Here is a 24,859-nt window from a genome sequence, read left to right as displayed (position 1 = left end):
CTGAACTTGGAATCGGGAGTTCAGTTCCTGATACAGACACTTACTAGCCATGTGACCCCTGGCAAGTCACTTAACCTCTGTCTGCCTCATTTACTCCATCTATAAAATGGAGATGGTAATAATAGCTACCTGCCTCCTAGGATTGTTTCAGGTATGAGATCATATTTGTAAAGCACTTTGCAAGCCTTGAAGTGCTGTGTAAGTGCTAGGTCTTATTATTTGTAAAAGCACAGCCCCACCAACATTCCCTGAATCCCATTCCTTTCCCTCTCCCCCACTGGAAAAGCAAAGTGGATGAAAAATACTTTATTGCTCAGAGTTTTACATCCAGTATACAGGCAGCCTACTGGGTCCTACCATAGACAATTAGAATTTAGATCTACAAAGGACCATAGAGGACATTCTGTAAGCCTTCTTATTTTACAGATGAGGACACTGGCCAAATTCCTTGCCCAAGGACACACATGGAGTCAGTGATTCAGACCTAGGTCCTCTAACTTTGATTCCACTCTTGTTTCCACTACAGAGAAAGGTGCTGCAGAAGGACAGTGAGCTAGTTACGAAAAGGAATCAGAGAAATAAGCCTAGATTTCATACAGAAAATCATACAACTTGTTGAGTAATCACGTGCTGCACGGTGCGTCCGATCTTTATGCCGGGCTGGACATCTCCTCATGATGCTGCTGCATGGCTCTGAACTCTGTAACCTCAGAAAAATGAAAGTTCCGCTTCTCCCAAAGGGCAGTGGAAAGACAAATGGGCAGAAGGAAGCTGGAGCAGGTGTTGTCAAACAACGTAATCTAAGACTGTGTGATCGGAAAAGGTGGGAGGGAGAGAAAACGTGGGAAGCCCAGAGCATCCCTCACATGCAGTGAATATTAAAAAGAATCATTGACGGAAGATTTGTGGATATGGATGGCAAGAACCACACAAAATAAAAAGATGAGGATGGATGGTAATCTTCAGTAGTGCGGATGAGAACACACCCATCAAATTTACCATCTACTTCCTAGACACCCTGGCCTGGTCCCATCTGGACAGGGTGTTGCAGTGGACTTGGATGGTGGGCATAATAAGCAACAGAATGGTAAATTGAGAACAGTCAGCTTCTTCCTTAACTGTGGTGGTGCCATCCCAACCCCAGGGACAATGGAACATGTACTCTAATTGTCCTAAAAACAGTAGGATCTGACATCAACAGATTACCAAGTTGTGCTTCTGATGGCCTTTATTTTCCCAACCTAATGGTTCATTTATTTAACTAATGGGCTGCGCCCACATTAGAGTATGTTTGCCAGACTCAGCAAACATTGTTTTGATGTGCAAAGTGGGGATCGTGGTTAAATTTAGTCATGACATGGGTCGAATTAGCACAGTCATGGGGTATTACAGCTGGCAGTACAGACAGGGACAGGATGGTGGCACGGGACTCTCCACGTTCTGTCAACAAGTCATGCTGCCCCATAAGATGAATTGATGACTCAAAGAATTTTCACTGTGACTTCTTTTAAGTGAGGCATGCCTTTTGTCTTCCCCTTTCCCCTTTAAGACCCTTTAGATTTTAGGCTCCTTGAGGTAAAGGACCCTTATCTTTTTCATATTCTATAAGCCTAACCTCAGTGTTTATTGCGGGGTCATTCACACAGTGGGCATAAATGCTTCTTTCATAAATGCTCCTTGACTGGATAATTTGACTTGACTCAGCACCACTGAGTGTTGCTTTGGTTAGGGTTGACCAGCCAGTACTCAATCCTTTTTGTTCCCTTGTCCTTTCTGGAAAGGGGTAGGACTGAATCCTTCTTAGGCCTTGCCCCTCTCCTCCCTGCTCCTGCCTCCCTGGATATTGAATCAGCCATACTCTGTTACAACAGCTCTGTTTTAGCCTAGGGACCATATAATGGCCTTTCTCATTTGCATGAAGTTTATATCAGATGAAAAGTCAGAACTTCCTAACATTCAAACAAAAGGTTGACTTTGACCTAATTTAATATTTTTGTGCATCTTCATCCAATCCCTGGCCCTCTATATTTGAGGCAAAAGTCAGGATTCAGAAGGCGAAAGGAGAAAAGAGTGTCACTGAATAGACACAAAGGGGAAATTGGGGGGAAAGATGACGATTTTTGGTCTAATGACTGATATATGACTGATGACTGATATTTGGCATAGTGCAGATAATGACTGCACCTTTGCAGAAAACAGAGCCCTCCAGTTTCCTGCTTTTTCAAACAAAGCCTCCGTATTTTCAGAGGACGTGGCCCAAGTCATGAAAAGCCTCTTTTGTTAACTTTCAGGCCCACACTTCTCATCGTTCTGTGATTTAGTCAGCATGGTACAGATATGCGCAGATACCTTATGAGTAACATCCACTTCTCCAGCTCTCACTTCCATTTGGGACGGCTTGCTTTAACAAACAGCTTGAACACAAGAGGCCTGCTTTTTATCAGCTATCTGGAATTTACCACTAAACTAAGATCTTATAGTACTTGAAGATGGGAGTAAGTCAAACTTCATTAAGTCCGACTCCATCAATTTGGAATTTGTGATCATTAGAAGAGAGGCAAAAACTGACATGTATTTCTTGTTACATCTACAGAAGCAACTTTCTGTGTGAATTATTATAAATATGATATCAAGGAGAATGTTTAAATTAAGAATATAAAATTTTTAAGTACCTTCAGGTATTTTAGAAGCCCTCATTTGCATGCATATGCTAGTTACAAAAAAAAAATTCTTACGCGTTTACAGCAAATCCCATATAATTTTTAGTGGGCAACATTTGGCTAGCCTACTTTTGGCTCCTCTAGAGACATGTGATTTTATCATCAATAGGAAGAGTTCCTCTGGTGGAGAGTAGACTGGAGCAATTAGAGGTTAAGTGGCCTACCCATGGTTATACAGTCAATAAGTGTTAATCAGTCAAACAGTCTAAGTCCTTCTGACTCCAAATCAAGCTCTCAACCTACCATTCCATGCTGCTTCTCTTTCTAAAAGTAATGAAACACAATTTCTTTTAAAAATTGTTTTATTTATTTTTAACATTCTTTTCTTTTTAAATTTTGAGTTCCAAATTCTCTCCCTCCTTCCCCTCATCATCCATTGAGAAGGCAAACAATAGGATATCAGTCATACATGTGAAATAATGCAGAGCATATTTCCATATTAGCCATGTTGCAAAAACAAAAAAGCAAGAAAAAGTGAAAAAGGTTTGTTTCAATCTTTACTCAGAGTTCATCAATTCTGTCTCTAGAGGTAGATAGCATTTTTCATTATGAATTCTTTGGAATTGGCTTGGATCATTGCCCTAATCAGAGTAGTTAAGTCTTTCATAATTGATCATCATTACAATATTGCTATTACTGTGTGCTGTGTTCTGGTCCTGCTCACTTCACTTTGCATCAGTTCATATAAATCTTGCCAGGTTTTTTTGAAACCATCATGCTCATCATTTCTTAAAAACATAATAGTATGCCATCATAATCATTTGCCTTAACTTGTTCAGCCATTCCCTAATGGATGGGCATCTCCTCAATTTCTAATTCTTTGCCACCACAAAAAGAGCTACTGTTAATGTTTATGTACAAATCCTTTTCCCTCTTCTTTGGTCTCTGTAGGATACAGACTTAGCAGTGGTATTGCTTGGTTAAAGGGTTTTCACAGTTTTATAGCCCTTTGAGCATAGTTCCAGATTATTCTCCAGAATGGTTAGAGTAGTTCACAACTCCACCACTAGTGCATTAGTGCCCCTTTCTTTCCAATCCCCTCCAGTATTTTCTTCTATTTATCTTTCTCTCTCTTTTTAACTTCTAAAATCTGTTTTGCTTCTAACTACTGCCTCCCTTAAACTGCCTCCCTTTTATCTCACACACCCCTTTTTTTCCCCTTCCCCACCTACTTCCCTGTTGAGTAAGAGAGATTTCTATACTCAATTGGGTGTAAATACACATACATACACATATATACATGCATGTACACATGCACACGTGCACACACACACACACACATATTCCTCCCTCTTTAAACCAGTTCAGTTGAGAGTGAGGTTCAAGCATTGCCTGCCCCCCACCCCCCACCCCTCTTCCTTGCATGGCTCTTTCTTAAAATATGATGTCTTGGCTCTTTCTTTGATCATGACTTTGAGGTAGTCCAGTAATTCTTAGATTATCTCTCCTTGATCTGTTTCCAGGACATTGTTTTTCCACAATGTGATATTTCACATTTTCTAGTTTTTCATTCTTTTAACTTTGTTTTATTGTTTCTTGATGTCTCGTGGAGTCATTAGCTTCCACTGCTCAATTCTAATTTTTAAGGAATTAGTTTCTTCAGGGATCTCTTGTATCTCTTTTTTCATTTGGCCAACTCTACTTTTTAAGGAGTTCTTTTCATCATTGGAAGTTTTGTACCTCTTTTACCTTTTGGCTAGTTCTGTTTTTTAAGGCGTTATTTTCTTCAGTATTTTCATATGCCTCTTGTACTAAACTGTTAATTGTCTTTTCATAATTTTCTTGCATCACTCATTTGTTTTCCTAATTTTTCCTCTATCACTCTTTTTTGAGTTTTAAAATCATTTTTTTTTAGCTATTCCAGTAATTCTTGTTGAGTTTATATACAGTTCACCTTTTTTTCTTTGAGGCTTTGCTCATAGCTATTTTGACATTGTCATCATCTTTTTTTTTTTTTGCTTTTTGCTGGGCAAACGGGGTTAAGTGACTTGCCCAGCTAGTAAGTTTCGTGTGTTGTGTGTCTAAGACCGTCTGAGTCCTCCTGACTCCAAGACTCGAGCTTTATGCATTGCACCACCTAGCTGCCCCTGTCATCATCTTTTTGATCTTCCCTTTCACCATGCTAGATCTTTATGGTTAGGTTCCTTTGTTGTTGTTGTTGTTGTTTGCTCATTTTTCCAGCCTTTTTCTTGACTTTGAACTTTATGTTAAAGTTGGGTTCTGTTCCTGGGGCAGGGGAGGTGGGGTGTAGGTGAGAGGGAGATACTATCCCAAGTTTCAGGCTTTTTCATTCTGCTGCCTTCCAAGCCAGTTCTGGGGATTTGGAAGTTTCTGGTGCTTCCAAGGTGGTGTGATCTGGAGAGAGGTATGGTCGGGGCTCAGCCTCCTCATCTATGGTCTGGTCCTTACCCAGGAAGGTCCCCTGATCCCTTACAACCACAAGCACTAATGCTCCTTTGGGACTGAAAGTGCTCCTCTCCACCCTCAAATTGTGAGGACCCAGAAGTGAATAAGGCAGTGAAATTGCCAGCCTGCACCTAGTACCAGCACAGAGGTCCGCTGTAATCTCTTTTTGGCCAGTTGCCAGATCCCCTTACCATCTCTCAGCTGAGTCCTGCTGCTGCTGCCACTGCTACCTCCAAGGCCCAGGGCCGGCATTGCCACCACATGGGCATCAGGCCCCACCCCTGTGTCGCAGACCTTTCCTTCCAACCTCTTAAGTTGTCTTGAGCTAGAAAAATGACTCACCCTAATCTTTTGTTGGCTCTGCTGCTCCAGAATTTGATTTGAAACTTTATTTTTAAATTATTTGGAGAGAAATGTTGGGAGAACTTGGCTTCCTTTGGTGCTTCTGTGGAGTTATGACCCACAGTTTAAGAAGTGCTGATGGGGTCACCAGGGGAAAAAGTTTAAGAAGCCCTATGTCTGGTCCACCATCTTGGGTCCTGAGGAAACAACATTTCTTTTAAAAATATTCAGTAATCCATACTCCTAACTCATTCAAACAGACCTGCTTCAGTAATCATCTGAACTAATGAAGCTTGTTCTATGAAGTCCAGATACTTAAGTTTGTATTTTGGCCCTGACACTTCTCACCTGTGTGACCATAAGGAAGTCAGTTTCACCACTTTGTACTTCAGTGTCCTTATCTTTAAAATGTGGATAGAAATAAACCCTCTACATATTTTGCAGGGTTATTCCGAGGGAAGCTTTTCAGTAAACTTCAGAGTGCTTCAGAAGTATGTTTGAGTTATTATTATTACTACATTGAGTGAGTTGCTACGTCAGAATTATTAACTCCATAACAAAACCAAATTTAAGTGTTTATATAAAAGTTTAAAAAAATTAAATAATTCATTATATTCCTTATATCAAATCACATTACTGAAGTAAAAATAATTAATATCTAAAAAGCTTGGGACTCATGACAAGGTTGATAGATGAATGTGAAACTGATTGAGGATATGTCAGTGTTATTATGACAATATTTGCCCTGGCAAAAATAGTAAAGAAATAGTGTTGGCCCTTTAGGTAATACTTTCTGAGGTCTGTTGTGACTGTGTGACCTTTGGCAAGTCACTTGGCTTCTGGAGGCCTCAGATTCCAAATCTGTAAAATAAGGGAGTTGAACTAGATGACTTAAGGTACATAATGGCTCTGTAAAAACACATTAGTTCTTAACCTTACTTAATTTAAAAAATAATAATAATAAAAATGAATCCAACGTCATGATCCAAAAGCATACAGCATGTCGACATTATTAGCTTTTTTTCCCTGAAATATTTTCCAACTTCTTTGTAGCCCCAATACTTATAGCACAGTACCTGAAAAGGTAAGTTTGGACAGAATGAGAAAAACCTCACATTGTAGCACTTGGTACACACTTAATGCCTATTGACTAACTAACCACAAATGCTTACAAAATGTCATCTGCAGTATCTGCAGATTGTTAGCCCTTCCCTGGGGCTTCCTCTGTTTCTGGAGGATGGACTTGGGTCCTTGAAGATGATGCCAGCAGAATGGAGGTTCTGAAAGGTCCTACCTGCCACGCTAGAAAGGGCCCAGGGATGCCTGTATCTGTTGCCCACTGAGCAGCCCAATTAAGAATAGAGAAGCTTATCAGCAGCTTGGCCCATAGGCAGGTGTGAGTATGGGTCTGAATTCTCAGGACTCAGCAGCTCACACAGAGTCTGTTCCATCATGGAAGAGTGTCAGCCACATTGGTAAAGGGACCACCCACACCAACAAAATTTTCAAGCCCTTAAATTATTCAATCATTTTCAAACTGATGTTCAAACTGAAAATACTTAATTGCTGACTGTTTTCCTTTCTTGTGAAAGGTTCATGAATTTTGCACCTTCTCCCCCTTGCTTTTTTTTTTTTCTCCTAATTAAATCAAGCACTTTGTTGTTGAGAGAGAAATCCATGGTCTAACTTCTGGCAAACAGCTGTCATTGTTAGGCAGGGAAATAAAGAAGAGCCAACTCTACACACTAAAACTTGCATTTGAAACTACAAAAACGCAGAGAGAACAGTTGGCCTATTTATTTTCACCCCTGGTATACAGTTATTGAAACCAATAAAATGGAGAGTTGTGATGTGATATATGTGTGTGTGTGTGTGTGAGAGAGAGAGAGAGAGAGAGAGAGATAGAAAGGGGAAGGTGAGGAGTAATGGATGCAAAGGCAATGTGGAAATTCATTTGCTTTCTCTTTTTTCTCACCCCAGTCCAATCTCACCTTCTTCACTGGCCGAGCTTCTCAGCCTTGTGGACAGCAAAGTCATCTCTCTGCCCGCAGCTAAACAAGTGAGTCTAAACTTGCTGACGCTACTGTTTACTCTAAAATCATAGTAAATGTTTATGAAAACGCCATCGTAAAGTGGGTTTGGTTATTGAGGTATTAAGTGCTTCTAAGGGGTCTTTTTTATGCTGAAGGATGGAAAAATTCATTTGTTAGGATAAAAAGCCATTTCCATGCACAGGTAACTTGCTCCCCTCTTTGTTAATTGGGGAAGACTTTAATTGCTTGATATTATAGGAATGTTTACCCCAAATGTGTGTTTATGGAAGAGGCGAAAGCACAGCAGGGCATGCAGTTCCTATTAAAGGGAAGTGCAGATGCCACCACTAGAGTCCTGGGAGGTCGGTGACAGACTTCACTGCTCCCCTGACCCCTCTGATGCTTCACTTGATAACCTCCCCAGCATCCCAGCCTCCTCCTGCAGGGGCATTTGTCTTTGTCACAGGCTGCCCTCTGAAAGTCAGTCCTCCCTGCAGTAAAGGGTGAGGCCCGGCCACCGGGGAGAAAGCCAGAATGTGGGGCAGCTGATCTGGCAGCCTTCCTGGGCGGTGTTCAGAACCCCCCATCGCCTGAGTGAGATCCCCTGGGATCCCCTGGTATTGAGATGAAGACCACGGAGGCTGTGTGGAGGCAGCTGCCCTGTTCCCAGTGTTTCAAACGGAGGCCTAATGTTATTTTAATGGAGCTTTTTGCATTTAATATTTATATGCGCCAGTGATTGGAACAGGTTACAAAGCAAAGTGATGCTCTAGAAAGACTTCTTCCTCCTTTTGACTAATTACTAGCAAGCATGGAGCGTGCTCCGTCCTCTAAATTGTGCAATTGGGGACGCAGGCTAATGAAGGCCGAGTTTACCCACCGCCGAGTGATGCTGTCGAGCAACAGGGACCGTGCCACATTTAGAAAAGTATTTTGGCTGCCTGGATGTCAGAAGAATAACAAATGTTTATATCCATTCTCAGCAGTAGGGAGAGATATTGGATGGCCCGGGGGCAGCAGAAGCTATATATACACAAGAGCAGATGAATTGTAGCATTGGAGGAGGAGGAGGAAGGAATCTTCCCCCCCCCACAAAATCTGACAGTCCCGGGGCAGACAGTTGCAACAAGAAGTGATGGAAGACTGACAGCCTGAGTTTCGACAGATGTGCAGATAGAGACATTGTTGGATTGCATTCGCTTCCTCAATTTTTAAACAAGTTGGGAGTGATTTCTGAGGTTATGTGAAAGCGCCGAAACCACAGTGACTAGAAACCCCCGATAGGAGGGTGTCAGGAGTCTGGGGCTGCACCAGGAAGTCTGCCTCCCTTTCTCCATAACATGTGAGTGCCGTGGGAGCCCACGGCATTCTGCGGCAGAACTGGAAAGCCTTGGTCATGCCCATGCCAGCGAGTTAGCTATGGTGCCTTGGAGTGGAAGGCTTGGCAGCAGGTTCAGAGCCTCCTGATCAAAGCCCCAGTCACCCCTGACTTTTCTCTTTCTTTGTCTCTCTGTCTCTGTTTCTCCTTCCCCCTCCATCCTTCCCTCTCTCTCTGTTTCCCCCTCCTTCTGCCCCTCCCTCCCTCTGTCCCCTCTCCCTCCTCCTTTTCCTATCTGTCTCCCCTTCTCCCTTTCCCCCCTCCCCCCTCCTTCTCTCCCTCTCTCTCCTCTCCCTCCACCCTTCCCTCTCTGTCTCCCCCTCTTTCTGTTTTCCCCTCTTTCCCTCTCTCTCCTTCTCTCTCTCCCTCCCTCCTTCCCATCCCCAGTCTCTCTATCACTCTCCAGGCACTTGCTGGATTTTGATGCTTCTACCTGTACGGCCCCCTTGCAGTCCCCTCCCCCCCCTCCCCCCGCTTCTCTCCACTCCCATGGCCAGAGCTCCAGTTCAGGCTCTCCTCTCCTCTTGCCTGGACTAACACAATGTCCTCCCTTCTTCCACTATCTCTCCTCTGTGCTCTATCCTCCACACAGCTGTCAGATCAGTATCCCTCGACAAAGGGTTTCCATCTCACTCTCCTATTCAGAGATCTTTGAGGGCTCTCAAATTGCTTCTAGAAAAGAAATATAGTAATAACTGACACATAAAGAAATTTAAATTTTTTCATAGCATTTCGTATTTGTTATCTCCTGACATTCAAAGCCTTCTCAGCCTGGGTCCCACTTTCCTTCCAGGTGTTTCCCCTTATGCCCCTTCACCACTCTGTTTCAACCATACTGGCCCAAACTCTCCCTCCTGTCCCTTGCCTTTGTGCATTTTCTAAAGCTGAACCCTGGGCCTGTAATGCATTTCTTTACCTTCACCTATTCCTAGCTACCTTTAAGGCCTAGTTCACGTACCACCACCTGCAGGACTTCCTGATCTATCGTTTTCAAGCCTTTCACTTCCTCCAAATTATCTTGTTTTTCCTTATCTGTGTACATGTTTGCTGTCCGTAGTTGCATGTAAAAGTGTGTGTGTGTGTGTGTCTTCATCTTCATCCCCTATTCCTGGTATTTTTTTTTCACCATCCCTGTGATTTCATCGATGTGAAGAGCTACGAGTGAGAAGTTTCCTCTCCCAACAACTTCTCCACAACAGACTTTTCTGAGGCACAGGTTGCGGGCCCTTACCCAGGGTCACCCAGCCACTATGAGTCACCCGTGGGACTCAAGCCCAAGTCTCTGTCTTGCCTCTCACCTGTCATCCTTAGGCATGTAAGAAATGCTTGTTAAATGGAGTAGCTGAAGAACACTAGATTAGGAGCTAGAGATCTAGGTTTGAATCCCAGCTCTTGGTACTTACCTGTCTAATCTTGAACAGTCTCTTCCTCTCTGGGTCTCCGTTACCATTGCTGGGATATGAGGGGTCAAAGTGACCTCTGAGGACCTTTCCAACTCTGAATTACCATGAGGCCTGGAAGCAGCAAGGGCGATGGGTATTAAGGTAATTCCTTCCTGGGGACCGTGGCTTACAAGTCCTAAAAGCTTAAGGAAAAGAGGTATATGCAGACCCCACCGTGCTTTCGGGAGAGTTTTCTGAGTCCCCCTTGCCTCTTCTTTTGTCCTTATTCAGCAGGGAAGTTCCTTTCCCCTCCCATCATGGCTGGCTGGGTTTTCCATACTCATCTACCTAGGACACTGTCTCTCTGACTTTTCTTTTACTAATCTTAATTATAGCCGCCATTGTCTTGATAACACCATCCTCTAGGGACCTCATGCCTGAGGAGCACCGTAAGTATGTATACATGTTAGGGAAGTTAGCTGCCTTTCTGAGAGGCAAGTAGGGATAGGATTCCCATTTTTTTTTTAAGGCAGTTGGAATTAAGTGACTTGCCCAGGGTCACATAGCTAGTTAAGTGTCAAGTGTTTGGTCTGAGACCGGATTTGAACTCAGGTCCTCCTGACCAGGGCCAGTGCTGTATCTACTGTGCCACCTAGCTGCCCCTGGATTCCCATTTTTCAAGTGGAAATAGAGACACAAAGAGATAAAGCCGTGTCCTAGCTGGTGACCGAGTAACTGACCTTGGGCAAAAGCATGATAATTATCAATCTTGTTCTCAAATGACCAGACCAAGCCTGTTCAGCATGTGACAGTCCCTCTTTTCAGAACCCAGCCCGCTGGATCCAGCCCATGCCAGATTACGAATAGCAGGCTCTCAAGACAGCGGTGGCAGAATTAACCTGCTAATAAAAGCCAGATGATTTCAGAGCCCTACAACTCTTTGACCACGAACATTTTCCAGACTTATGGCCAAATTAATGCTTAAAGGAGATAGGAGCGTCTGTGTGCCCCCTCCTTGTGCATGCCTAGAAGTAGATACACGAAATGTACTGTGTGTGTCTCCAGAGTCTGCCCACCTCAAGCAAATGTGGCTGGGGAGTCGGTGTTGAATCGGGTCCTGGATCAAGAGAGAGAAAAAGTGTTTCAGTCTCCAGCTTCCACACTTAACCTGCTTCCCACCACCATCCCTTTTGGCATACACTTTTTAAAAAGGTTTTTGGGCAATAAAATTTTATGTATCTTACTGCATAGAGGTGTGGATCATTTTTGGCCAGTAATGAGTTAGCATCTTTCTCTTCTTACTGGCCCTTCATATGTTCGCAGGAAGCACGTGTTCTGCCGTGTCCTGCCCCTCCTTAGAGACTCAGGCTGGTATCTGTCAGTTTGGCTCACCCTATACACTGGCTCCTTCTCAAAGAGGGGAAGATATTACCACTCTCCAGTTAACGTGCTTCTCTTCTCGGTCTGAGATGCAGTAAACCATTTTAACTGCACAGATGTCTCTGTCCCCTCTGACTCTGAAGGCTAATAAGTATCAGACTGATATGGGCAAATGAGCTTCATTCATCCTACAAATATTTATTAACCTGATATGTGCGAGGCCCTGTGCTAGGCAATATATCATATATTAACTGCAAGGAGAGGAAACCGAGCAGCCCCCGTCCTCAAAGAGCTTATATTCTGGGGGGTGGGAAACAACACAGACACAAAAGAGTCCATGCAAAATCTTCTTAAAGTAAATACAAAATGATGATGACGTGGAGAGGGTGATGGCGATGACAGGGTATACGTAGAATGCGAGGAACTTGGGAAATACATCTTGGGTACGGTGGACGTTTTCCCGAGCCGTGAAAGCTTAGTATGGCTCATAGAGTTTGTGAAGGGGACTGTCAGTATGGAAAGAGGGTTTGGAGCCACGTTCTGAAGGCCTTCAAATGCCCAACAGAAAAGTTTGTTGTATTTTATCCTAGAGGTAATAGGGAGCCATGGAAATTTCTTGAGACAGAATGTGATGTGACCAAACCTGTAATTTTAGGAGCTTGTACCCTAAGATCATGCACAGAAGGGCTTTGTGAACTTTAAAGTGTTGTTTTTGTCGTCATTCTTATTGTTTTCTCTCTAGCCTTCAAATCATATACTTATAAAAAACATAAAAAAAAAAAACAAAAAATCTTTTGTTGGAGAAACAGTTGGACAGCAATCAAAAGAGAGTATGTAACTGTCATCCCCCAGGAACTGAAATCTGAGTTTATGCCCCCATCTGTCAGCCCTGGCGCACGCACTGCAGAATGTGCAATGCAGAAAAGAGAAAGGCCTTTCCAACTCATCTATCACCCCGTCCCTTTGGCCGTCACTCTTTACTGTTGATTGGGCACCAGTGCCACACTCTGAACTGCCCAGCTCTTCTCGGGTGGGCAGATGCCACGCCTGAGACCTCTGTTCCTGACCACAAGCAGTTTTGCCTCGTGGCACTTCCCTGGGCAGAGGTTAAACATAGGCAGAAGCTTGAGATGTATCCTGCTGAAACATAAAGTGAGCACTAACAAAGCCAGGGAGAGCACCAGCGAGGAAGGACAGTGCTGGAGGCACCGGTCACTCCCTTGAGTAGCTCAAGCCTCCTGATTTCTACTAGGTCAGGAGATCGAGTGTGAACATTGTAAGACACTTTGTAGGTTTAGACCTGGGGCCGGCCAACTCAGCCAACCCCTTCATTTTGCAGCTGGGCAGTGAGGACCATGGACGTTAAGTGCCCAGAGCCACAAAGGCAGTATTTGAACCTAGCTTCTCTGATTCCAAAACCAGTATTCTATCCAGGTTTAAGTCACCTAACCTCTGTTGGCCTCAGTTTCTTTGGCTATATTTTATGGGGATCATAGTAGCACCTACATCGCAGAGTTGCTAGTAGAATCAAATGAGATAATATTTGTAAAATGCTAAGCACAGTGCTTGGCATATAGTAGGTGCATTATAAAAGTGCTAGCCGCTATCATTATCATTATTATTATTATCCTCTACAATATTTGAACTATAAAATTAATTTGTTAATTTTGCAAGTTAAGGCAACTTGGCACAGTGGATAAAAGACCTCCTTTTACAGTCAGAAAAACCTGCCTCCAACATACACTAACCCTGGGTAAGTTACTTAACCAGTGTCCCAGGAAGCTTTTTTAACATTTAAGTTACAGATGAGTTGCCTCTCTATACTGGTGGAAAGAGTTTCCACATCAGCAGCTCCCCACACTGACAAAATTATTGCTCCAGACACAAAACAAAAGCTATGTTTGTATACGCCAAATATCGTCCCCTAACCAGAAGCTTGATGGCTTAATGGGGTGAATGTTGTACCTGGAGTCCTTTCTTTTTAACATAGTATTTTTTTTTCCCAATTACATGTCAAGACAATTTTTAGCATTCATTTTTACAAGATTTTGAGTTCTAAATTTTTCTCCCTCCCCTTCCTTACCCTCTTCCTAAAATGGTAAGCAGTTTGATATAGATTATACATATGATATCATGTAAAACATATTTCCGTATTAGTCACAGTTGTGAAAGAAGAAAGGGATAAAAAAACATAAAAAAGAATAAAGTGAGTGAAAAAAAATATGCTTCAATCTGCATTCAGAGTCCATTACTTCTTTATCTGGATGTGGATAGCATTTCCTTCATGGGTCCTTTGTATTTGTCTTAGATCATTATGTTGCTGAGAAGAGCTGAGTCATTCATTGTTGATTATCACACAGTGTTACTGATACTGTGTACAATGTTTTGCTGGTTCTGCTCATTTCACTTTGCATCAGGTTCAAGTCCTTCCAAGTTCTTCTGAAACCTGCCTATTGATCATTTCTTATTACACAATAGAATTCCATTACATTCAGTACATTCATATACCACAACTTGTTCAGCCATTCCCCAATTGATGGACATCCTCTCAATTTCCAATACTTTCCCACCATGAAAAGGGCTGCTGTAAATATTTTTGCACATGTAGGGCCTTTTCCCTTTTTTATGATCTCTTTGGGATACAGACCTAGTAGTGGTATTGCTGATTCAAAGGGTACGCACAGTTTGATTGCTCTTTGGCATAGTTCCAAATTGCTCTCAGGAATGGTTGGATCAGTTCACAACTCTACGAACAGTGTAGTTAAGTTTCCCACATCCTCTCCAAAATTTATCATTTTCCTTTTTTGTCAGATTAGTCAATTTGATATGTGTGAGGTGGTACCCCAGAGCTGTTTTAATTTGCATTTCTGTAATCAGAAGTGATTTAGAGGGGCAGCTAGGTGCCTCAGTGGATAAAGCACCGGCCCTGAAGTCAGGAGTACCTGAGTTCAAATCTGGCCTCAGACCAAACACTTGACACTTACTAGCTGTGTGACCCTGGGCAAGTCATTTAACCCCAATTGCCCCCCAAAAAATAAATTAATAAATTAAAATAAAATAAAAAGAAGTGATTTAGAGCACTTCTTCAGATGTCTGTAGATATTTTGATTTCTTTATCTGAAAGCTGCCTGTTCATATCCTTTGACCATTTATCATTGGAGAATGGCTTGTATTCTTATAAATTTGACTCGGTTCTCTATGTATTTGAGAAATGAGGCCTTTATCAGAGACTTTAGAGGTGAAGATTGTTTCCCAGCTTTCTGTTTTCCTTCTAATCTTGGTTGCATTGGTTTTGTTTGTGCAAAATCTTTTTAATTTAATGTAATCAAAATTATCTGTTTTACATTTCATAATGTTCTCTATCTCTTGTTTAGTCATGAACCTGTAACTCATTAACTTCTCCTTTAAAAATTTGGATATTATACCACTTGGTGCATACATGTTTAGTATTGATATTACTTCATTGTCTGTGGTTCCTTTTAGCAAGATGTCGTTTCCTTCCTTATCTCTTTTAATTAGGTCTGTTCTTGCTTTTGCTTTGTCTGAGATCAGGATTGCTACCCCTCCTTTTTTTTTTCTTTTACCTTCAGCTGAAGTATAATAGATTCTGCTCCAGCTCCCTACCTTTACTTTGTGTGTGTCTCTTTGCTTCCGGTGTGCTTCTTGTAAGCAACATATTGTAGGATAGTGGTTTTTGACCCACTCTGGAGAGTTCATCCCATTCACATTCACAGTTATGATTACTAACTATGTATTTCCCTCCTTCCTATTTTTCCTCCTGTTTGTCCTCTCTCTCCTTTCACCCTTTCTGTCCTTGACAGTGTTTTGCTTCTGTCTGTCACCTTACCTGGTCTGCCCTTTCTCTTCTGTCAATCTCTCCCCCCCCCACTCTTTTACTTAGTCTTCTCTCCTCCTACTTTCCTGTCCAGTAAGGTAGATTTCTATATTAAACTGATTGTGTATATTATTCCCACTTTGAGCCAATACTGAGGAGATCAAGGTTTAAGTGATACCCATTGCCCACCCCCCATCCTTCCCTCCACTATAACAGGTTTTTTGAGCCTCTTCATGTGAAATAATTTGCCTCATTCTGCCTCTCCCTTCCTTCTGCACCCAGTGTACTCCTCTTTCTTATCTCTTATTTTTGTATGTCATTCCTTCAGATTCACCTTATTCCCATACCCTCTGTCTATGTATATTCCTTCTAGCCGTACTATTAGTGGTACAGTTTTTAAGAATTGCAAGCATCATCTTCCCATACAGGGATGTAAACCATTCAACTCCATTGAATCTCTTATGTTTTCTTTTCCCTTTTTACCTTTTTAGGCTTTTCTTGGGTCTTGATATTGGATGTCAAACTTTTTGTTCAGTTCTGGTCTTCTCATTATGAAAGCTTGAAATCCTTTTATTTCACGGAATGACCATTTTTCCCCTTGAAGTAGTATGCTTAATTTTCCCGGGGAGGTGATTTGTTATTGTAGTCCTAGCTCCTTTGCCTTCTGGAATATCATGTTCCATGACCTCCAGTCGTTTAATGTTGTAGCTGCTAAGCAATGTGTAATCCTGGTTGTGGCTCCCCAATATTTGAATTGTTTCTTTCTGGCCACTTACAGTATTTCCTCCTTGACCTCCTTGAAGTTTTTCTTTTGGAATCTCTTTCCTGAGGAAATCAGTAGATTCTTTCATTGCTTATTTTGCCCTTTGGTTCCAGGATATCAGGACAGTTTTCCTTGATAATTTCTTGAAACATGCTGTCCAGATCCTCCTCTTGATTATGGCTTTCAGGTAGCCCAATGATTCTGACATTGGCTCTCCTGGATCTGTTTTCTAGGTCAGCTGTTTTTCCAATGAGGTGTTTTACATAAACTATTTTTTTCATTCTTTGGAAATTATTTGATTGATTCTTGATGTCTCATAGAGTCATAGTTTCCACTAACTTTTGAGGAATTGTTTTCCTCAGTTAGCTTTTGTACTTCCTTTTCCCTTTGGCCAATTCTACTTTTTTAAGTAATTGTTTTCTTTTTCCAAGCTGTTGACTCTTTTCATAATTCTCTTGCATCACTCTCATTTCTTTTCCCAGTTTTTCTTCTACTTCTCTTATATGATTTTTAAGCTCCTTTTTGAGCTCTTCCATGAGTTCTTTCTGAGCTTGAGACCATTTCCCATTTTTCTTTGGGGTTTTGGCCATGGGTGTTTTGACAATGTTGTCCTCTTCTAAGTTTGTATCTTGATCTTCCCTGTCACCATAATAATTTTCTATGGTCAGATTCTTTTTTTTTTTTTGGTTTTTTTGCTCATCTTTTTTGACCTTCTTCCTTTCTTTTAAATTTGAGCTCTGCTCCCAGGGTAGAGAAGAGGTACTGTCTCAGGCTTCTTGTGACAGGGGCTGAAGGCCCTGGCTGTTTACCTGGTGCTGCACTGGTGTTGCCCAGAGGCCCACAGGAGACCCTCATGTCTAGTGCTGTGCTGAGAGGATGGGGTTGGTGCTGCTATTGCTGGTATCTAGTGTGTGCTGAGGCAGTGGGGTATTTCTGTTTCCCTGGAGCTACACTGAAGCACATGGCTGTCTGGCCTCTGGCAGCTGGCTGTTTGCTTAGGCACCTCTAGGATTGGCATCTACCTGTTTGCCCAGGACTATGTTGAAGCACAGTTCTGGGAGCTGAAGTCTACCCATTCCCTTAGCTTTGCTGAGGCACATGGGAGGTTTTGGTGTTAGCATTTGCCTGCTCCACCACCCTGGGGCTCAGGATCTCCCACTGGCTTGCTGAGGTGGGGCTTGCTGCAGGCTTGCTGGGATGCTTCCTGGCCTGGAATGTGTTCCCCTTTTACCCGAGTGAGACAGAACTTCCCTGCCAATCTTCCAAGTTTCTTGGGCTAAAAGATTGTTTCACCCTGTCTTTTTGCTGGTTCTGCTGTTCCAGGATTTGTTTTTGGGGTGCTATTTTATGGTTGTTTAGAGGTGAACATGGGAGAGTCACAGCGATTTACTACTTATACATCTTGGCTCCTGAAAGTCCCCAGGACTCTTTTTCTTTCAGGAGTGTGATGCATACTGCCCACTGTTGAAGGGATTTGTAGGTTTGCCTTCTCAGGTATTCATGGGGTGTCTTCATCCTGGGTATTTCTACCCAGTTTTAGCAAGCTGATGTTTCCTGAGCACTATGCAAGGTGCCAGATTCATTGCTTTGTTGTTGTTGTTTCTGCTGGTCTCAGAACCAGCTCCCTTGCTTTGGGGTCTGTGGTGTTTGTACAGGGTGTCAAGGTGAGCTGATGCCCAACAAGGCCCTGAGTGCACAGCGTTCTCCCCGCCCCCATCCGGGCTCCCTGCCAATCCAGGCCCAAATCCTGCCTTTTCTACCAAACTGCTCTGCCTCAGAGAGATGTATGGATTCTTGATTAGCATGGGGGGGCAGCGGTTCTATTCTGAGCTGTGTTTCTAGACCTCGAGGGATGCCCTACCTATGGCTTGTACATTTTTGAGTAGTCTCTTTTTTTAGGCATCTCTGCAGACAGAGTTGAACAGAAATAAACACTTTGCCAAAAACCTGCTTTTTTTTCAGCACTACTTTTTTTTTTAAACACCAGTGTATTTTATAAAAAACAGCAACAACAACATGCTTTTTTATGTGCTTTTTTTCCTGTAGAGCTAGCTCACAATAGCAGTTAGGAAAGCCACGTGTCCCATTTGGTGCCCATGACCATCTTAAGTCTTCATTAGTCAGTTGGGAAAGGTAAATTTGCATTTCCCTGCATTTTCTCCAGCAATTCTTTGGGAAGACATGGAACTGGACTGCTTCCCCAGCAAACACTGCTGGTGACGTCCCTCGAGGTTTCAACTGAAGCTTCAAAAAATAAAGGTATCAGGGGAAAAGGGCAAAGACCAGGTACCCAGGCTTCATTATTGCCAGCTTCTGTGAGGAAAAGGTGCATTGTAAAGTACACTGTCTTTCATTCAGTAACTAGATTCAGCAAGCCTTTATTAAGCACTTCCTGCATACAAGATACCATGCTAGGCAGCAGGGATTCAAAGGTGAAAAGATGAAAGCAAAAACAGTCCCTTTGTTCAAGAGCTTCTGAAAGGGCCTGGGGTATGTGAACTTGCTTTTTTTAAATTTTTTAATAATTATGTTTCAGTATAATTGATTCTTCTGTAATCTGCATTTTAAAACTATATTCTGAGAAAGGGTAGATAGGCTTCACCAAAGTGCTGAAGGAGACCATGACACATGAAAGATACAAGGGGGAATATGTACATAGATTATAATAGTAACAAAAATAATGATGGTAATAGCTCACATTTATATGTGGTGCTTTAAGATTTGCAAACATTTATCTCATTCACAAACACATTATCTCATTTGTACCTCACTATAGCCCAGTGAAGTAGGTGCTATTATCCTCATTTGGCACTTGGGGAAAGGTATATTCAAAGAGGGTGACTTAATAATAATAACAATGGTAATTAACATTTACATAGTGCTTACTGTATGCCAGGCGTTGTGCTAAGTTCTTTATAATTATTTCATTTGATCCTCACAACCAACTAGAAGGTAGATGCTATTATTATTCCCATTTTACAGAAAAGAAGATGAATAATGTTGGGCAAGATCAGTAAGACTTGGCAATTGACTGGCTGTTGAAAGGCAAACAGTAGTTAAATGACTTGCCCAAGGCCACATAGCTAGTAAGTATCAGAGGCTAGATTTGATGACTCTAGGCTTAGAGCTGTATCCACTGTTGCCATCTAGCTGCTTTCAACTTGTATATCGTCATACAGCTATTCAGTGTCAGAGGCTAGATTCAAACCCAGGGCATCTTAGTCTAGAATTCTTTCTGGTACACACAGCTTATATAAGTATTTACAATGTAAATACAAAATTATTTCAGGAGTAGACATTGAAAACTTGGAGGATCTGGAAAAGCCTTATGGAGGCGCTCAGCTCCTGAGCTGAGCCTTGAAGGAAACTAGGGGAGGAAGGTTAGGAGGGAGTGCATTCCAGACAAGGGGGACAACCTATACAAAGGCACGGAGGCCAGAGATGGAGTGTCACGTATGGGAGACAGCAAATAAGCCAGATTGGCTGGAGCATTGAGTACAGGAGAGGGAGTCATGGGAAAATCAGTCCAGAAAAGCAGACCAAATGAGCCAGACCATGCCAAACTCAGCGAGACCAATGAGGAGACCACTGTGATGGTGCAAACCATGGGTCATGAGCCTAGACTAGCAGTGTGCCTATATGAGAAAAGAAGGTGAATAATGTTGGGCAAGATCAGTAAGACTTGGCAGTTGACTAGCTTTGAAAAGGTAAAGGAGGGTAAAGAGTCAAGCCAGACTCTGAGGGATGACTCCAAGGTGGCAAATCTCTAAATATTTATTAAGCACCTATTATATGCAAAGTACTGTGCTGGGTAAAAAAAAAAAGAAAATGAAGAATGACACAGGACCTCAGGGAATTAGTGTTATGGACACATACACATGATGCAAGGTAAATATGATATGGGTAATGGAAAGATCCTGACAACATGGAATGGGACAGTTTGAGGATAGAATGCTGATTTCATGGTAAGGACAACATTCACAAAAGAAGTGGCACCCGAGCTAGACCTTGAATAAAGGGAAAGATCGTATATTACTGAGATTGACCTATCGTGGGAATCTAAGACTGTTTGTTTGTTTTTTTAATATTTAATGTAGTAAAGAGAGATTGTATCTACCAGCACTCTCACCCCATCCATCCCACTGGGCTAATAGCCCCCATGCTGGTAACACAGAGGAGGGTTTACAGGGCCACAGCTTCAGCTTCATTGGTCCTGACGCTCTAGGCGAACCACGCCAAAGGCATGGTGCTCTGTGCACAGAAGGTGCTTAACAAATGTTTAACAGTCTGCAAGAATTATGTATATGCTTGGACACATTGGTGGGCTGGGGAAGTCAAGACAACTTTGCCAAGGCTGAAAGCAGCATCCCATTCACCTTACCGTTCTTGTACTCTTCACATTGGTTGTTGGACAAATCTGCTCTCCTAGGAGGACTGGCTCCTGACCAGCCCCCGTCTTTGCCACAGTGGGAATGGGGAGTTTTCCATCTCCTTCATTGCCATAGTAATGATGATATAAATATACAATTATGACTGCAGGCGAGCATGGCCTTCGGGAGGAACAAAGAACATTGCTGCAGCCCCCAGGCAGTATAAGAACAAAAGGAAGAAGGAAAATAACCACCCTAGGCCCGAAGGCCTCTCTTCCTTACAAATATTCCTCATTTTCAAGGGGATTATTTTTTAAAAAATAAAAAAACACACAGACATTAATGGATAATTGTCCCAGTCAGGCTTGTATCCAGCTCTACCTGTAGGGGATAAATAAGAGGTAGGCCTGGGGATTCTGTGCATTTTCGTTTATGTTCTTATTTTATATTCTCATTATGAAGCCAAATAACTTCCTGCCCTCGTGGAGTCCTCTTCCCCAGCAGGATGAGTTGTCTGGAGCTGAGTTGGTCTCAGCCCACTGGCTGCCTCCTACCGCTTTTGCGTGGGTCCTAGCCTTTACAGAAAGTTGCCATTTCATTTAATTAGTTCATCAGATTTATAGTGTGCCTGTCTCCTGGTTGTCAGCAGGAGTCCCGGGACTAGTCATTGCCCCCTCACAACTCCCACAGCAGTGTCGCAGAGGGGGAAGACCAACTCTGCCCGGATAGAGCAGCCTCTCCGTCATGATTCAGCGGAGAGGGAGGAAAGCAGCTCTCTAAGAGAGTATGCAGGAGGCGCCCACTAAAGACCTGTTCAAACTGATAGAAGGGGAGCCCAGAGCCACCAGTAGCCTCAAGTCACTTTTCACCCAGTACACTTGTCATGGTGCACTTGTCACCAGTGGTTCAGGATAGAACACTAATGAAAAATGAATGCTAGGCATTAGAGCCACAAGGGGCCTTAGATGTTATCTAGCCCAACCCCATTGCTCTACAGATGAAGACAGTCAGGCCCAAAGGGTTGATGCCACTTGTTCAAGGCCACCCAAGGAATCGGGATTTGAATGTAGATTTTTTTACTCCAAATCTAGTGGTCTATCCACATCACTTAATGGATTCTTTCACTTTCAGTATAAGAAAGACTTTGGTGTCAGTTCAGCCCTGTCTCTCCCTCCTCCTCCCTTCCCCAAACCCTTGTAACTTGGCATCCATGGATTGGGAGTCATGCCTTGTATCAGAGATCATTCTTTGCTATGCCCTCCCCACTCTGGTTCTTAGGTTTTTGAGGAACTGTGGCAAAACCAAGGGAAGACTACAGGCCAGATCATTCAAGAGAAGAAACTTGAACTGCTGCAGAACCAAGAGGAGCTGGAAGAGATATGCCAGGCAGTGCTGGCCGAGCATCCTCAGGAGGTGACTGCTTTTATTTGTGACTTTATTCATGGGAGGAGGGGGTTGCCAGCAGCACAAGTGGCCAGAGGTTTCTCCCGAGTCGCAGCGTTTTTTCATCTGCATACAGAGTCAGCAGTCACTGACCTCCATTAGGAGCTGTGGGCTTGGTGGTTACCTTGATCATCCAGAGGAGAAAGCCTAAGAGCCCTCGGATGGGGCGTGGAATTTGTCCCTAAGCCTAGCTTCAGTATTTTTATCCTCCTCGACATTTGGGACGATTCAAACTCTATTTTCATTAGAAATTCTCACCCCTCTGACACCATTTAATTTGCATTGAAGTAGTTATTTATAGGAGTGTCACCAAAATCGCCAGATCAAAATTTTGATCTCTTAGGTGCCCAGCCTTTCTCAAGGCTGAAAATAACTCTCTATCTACCCCAGCTAAGCTGTCAAGAACAAGGAGGACCTCATCATAAGAAGCTAGCCTGCAGGTCCTGCAGTGAGGGAGGGGAGAGATGGTGATGGAAACACTCCCAGCTTCCAGCCCACAAGTGATTGTAAAGGCAGCATGGAAAATTATTTTTAAATTATGGAGAAAATCTTGACAGGAGCATGGCTGAAAACCAAGTCATTTTGTGTTCTGAGCCTAGCACAAAATCGGCAAGTTAAAATGAGTAGGGCCCCTCCCTCCCTCAGTCTAATCATATTGTCTGGAGGGATTTTTCCACGTGGGGGAAGAAAAAAATTGCCATCGTTCCTTAGAGAACAGTCCCCACCTACCCATCAGCTCGCCGGAAGACACTAACAGCCCCGTAAAGAGCTCTTGATAAAGAAAATGAGCTTGCACCCGAGCTTCGGCAGTCTCCATCTTCCTGCCTCATCTGTAGCCACTGATAAAGATGCTCTCGGAGTTTGATTCGTCCTGAAGCACTTGAGTGCAGGTGGACCCGAGTGTTAGAGCCTAGGGACAAACATCAGAGCCAAAGGTCACGAGCCGCTTCCTGCCTCACTAGCTAGTTGCTGTTTGATGTGCCTTCAGTGTCTACCCCTTCTCTCCCTTGCACCCTCCAATTACTTTAAAAGAGATGCCATTTTTTTTAAAAAGAGCCTGCATTTTCAGTGACTACCGAGAGCCATACTGCAGAATTAGAGAGACTCACTCTCTTTGCTCTGATCAGACTGTTTTAATTTCCCTTAGGGAACTCGCTCACTCAAAGGACTTTTAAGAAGCTCAGATTGCTCTACTTAGGAAAGGAGCTTGGCTGAATCACCATTAGTGTGCCCTCCTCTTATCATTACAGAAGTTAAAGAGGGAAAGAGGAGAGTAGGGTTTCCAGACTAGCCCAGATCCAGGCCATCCTTCACTTGCTAATTTTCCCATTCATTTATATCAGAAGCCAGAGTTTGGAAATTTCCCTTCAGCAGAGTGATCTTCAGATTTGTCTTTACAAAAATGGCCAAGGGCCAACAAAGATGGCCAGACTCAACCTTCGGTAGAGTCCTTTCTCCCCACCCCCAGATAAGGCTAAGAAACAACTGCCTAGTACAGCTGTTTGCTTTTCCTCTTAAATGTATTTTCTTCATTTCTTTGAAGGTCATGGCAGTGAAGAAGGGAAACCAGAAAGTTGTGAATAAACTGATTGGGATGGTCCGAAGGGCAACGGAAGGACGAGCAGACCCCATCAGGATAAAGCAGATCCTGGAGAAGCAGCTGCAGTGAGCAGCTCTAGGGCTGGCTCCCTTTGACTGGAGCATGAAGAAGGCAAACCAGCATAGACTGTGTCTGGGCCCCTTCCCTAGGACCTCGAGGCCACAGGCTCTGATCACAGGGTCTCAGGAATCCACCATGCTCACCCCAGATCAGCAGCATGCCCTGGCCTCCAGAGCTGAGCCAGTGTTCCCACCCCCCCACCCCCCCACCCGGTCTTTACAAAATGGCTTTCCCTTGGCTCCATATCCCCATGACCGAGATTACCAGGAATTCTCCACAGGAGAACAGAAGGTCTTATTCCCATGTTTGTGTCTATGCCAGTGGGAGCTTAGGGGGTTTCAGTGAGAAATGTAGCAGCGACCAAGTCTCAGATTCTAGAATTCTGAAATAAATCAGGCTCGACGATTTCAAAGGATGTACCGGCTTTTCTCTTTAGAGGGAAACAAAAAAAAAGGAAATCCAGTAATTCAAGCACTATATTTTTAGCAGTAGAAATTGGTTGGTTCAGGCAAAAGGAACCGCAGTATCTGCACACAAGATTATGGTGGGAGATGCGGGGGCAGGGAAACAATGGTATCGCCTCTACCTGCTCATCACCCAATTAATAAGGAAGCTTTGGTTTTCAGCGCTTGAGGATATGAGGAACCTAGAGCTTTGGACACAATGTCTAACTGAGATCATATTAAAAAAAATAAGGCAAGTAGATGTTTTCAAATATTTTAATGAATAAAATATATACCCATACTTCACATAAAAAAATTAACTTACAATTCATATATTGTGCAGATGACCCAAAAAAGCTGTAACATTAGGTTGACTTGTTTTATCCAGAAAGCATAATACTCTAAATTAGCAAATAGAGATCTTGACCTTTAAAAATAATCATCATGCACTTAATGTGACATCCCAATGAAGGTGGCCTTGCTCTTATTCATGTCATATGACCAGTCACGCCATTTTGTCCACGTTGCACAGGAGGCCTCCTATGGATGGTCTGTTGCCTCTGACTCAGAGCTGGCTATTAAAGACCAGTTTGGTTTTTTGTTTTCTTTTGTTTTGCTTCTAAATCACCCGGGACAAAAACAAGAAAGTAAAATCTTGCAGTGGCCCTAGCTTGATACAAAACGTCATCAGCCCTTGATAAAAA

The 24,859-nt window shown here is 43.0% G+C and overlaps 1 protein-coding gene across 1 annotated transcript in view; it reads left to right on the top strand.

Moving 5' to 3' along the window:
* The window catches only part of GATB (glutamyl-tRNA amidotransferase subunit B), a 110,215-nt gene extending 86,091 nt beyond the window's left edge, over positions 1–24,124 (top strand). Inside the window, exons 11-13 of the mRNA XM_027866860.1 lie at positions 7,449–7,527; positions 21,888–22,022; positions 23,596–24,124. Of these exons, the coding sequence (XP_027722661.1) occupies positions 7,449–7,527; positions 21,888–22,022; positions 23,596–23,721 (340 nt within the window). The 3' untranslated portion in view covers positions 23,722–24,124. The remainder of the gene's footprint in view (positions 1–7,448; positions 7,528–21,887; positions 22,023–23,595) is intronic.
* The last annotated feature ends 735 nt before the right edge of the window (positions 24,125–24,859 follow it).

The sequence above is a fragment of the Vombatus ursinus genome, unplaced genomic scaffold, assembly GCF_900497805.2.
Source record: "Vombatus ursinus unplaced genomic scaffold, bare-nosed wombat genome assembly UNPS02014784.1, whole genome shotgun sequence".
Lineage (NCBI taxonomy): Eukaryota > Metazoa > Chordata > Mammalia > Diprotodontia > Vombatidae > Vombatus > Vombatus ursinus.
This window is presented reverse-complemented; position numbering and strand designations above follow the sequence as displayed.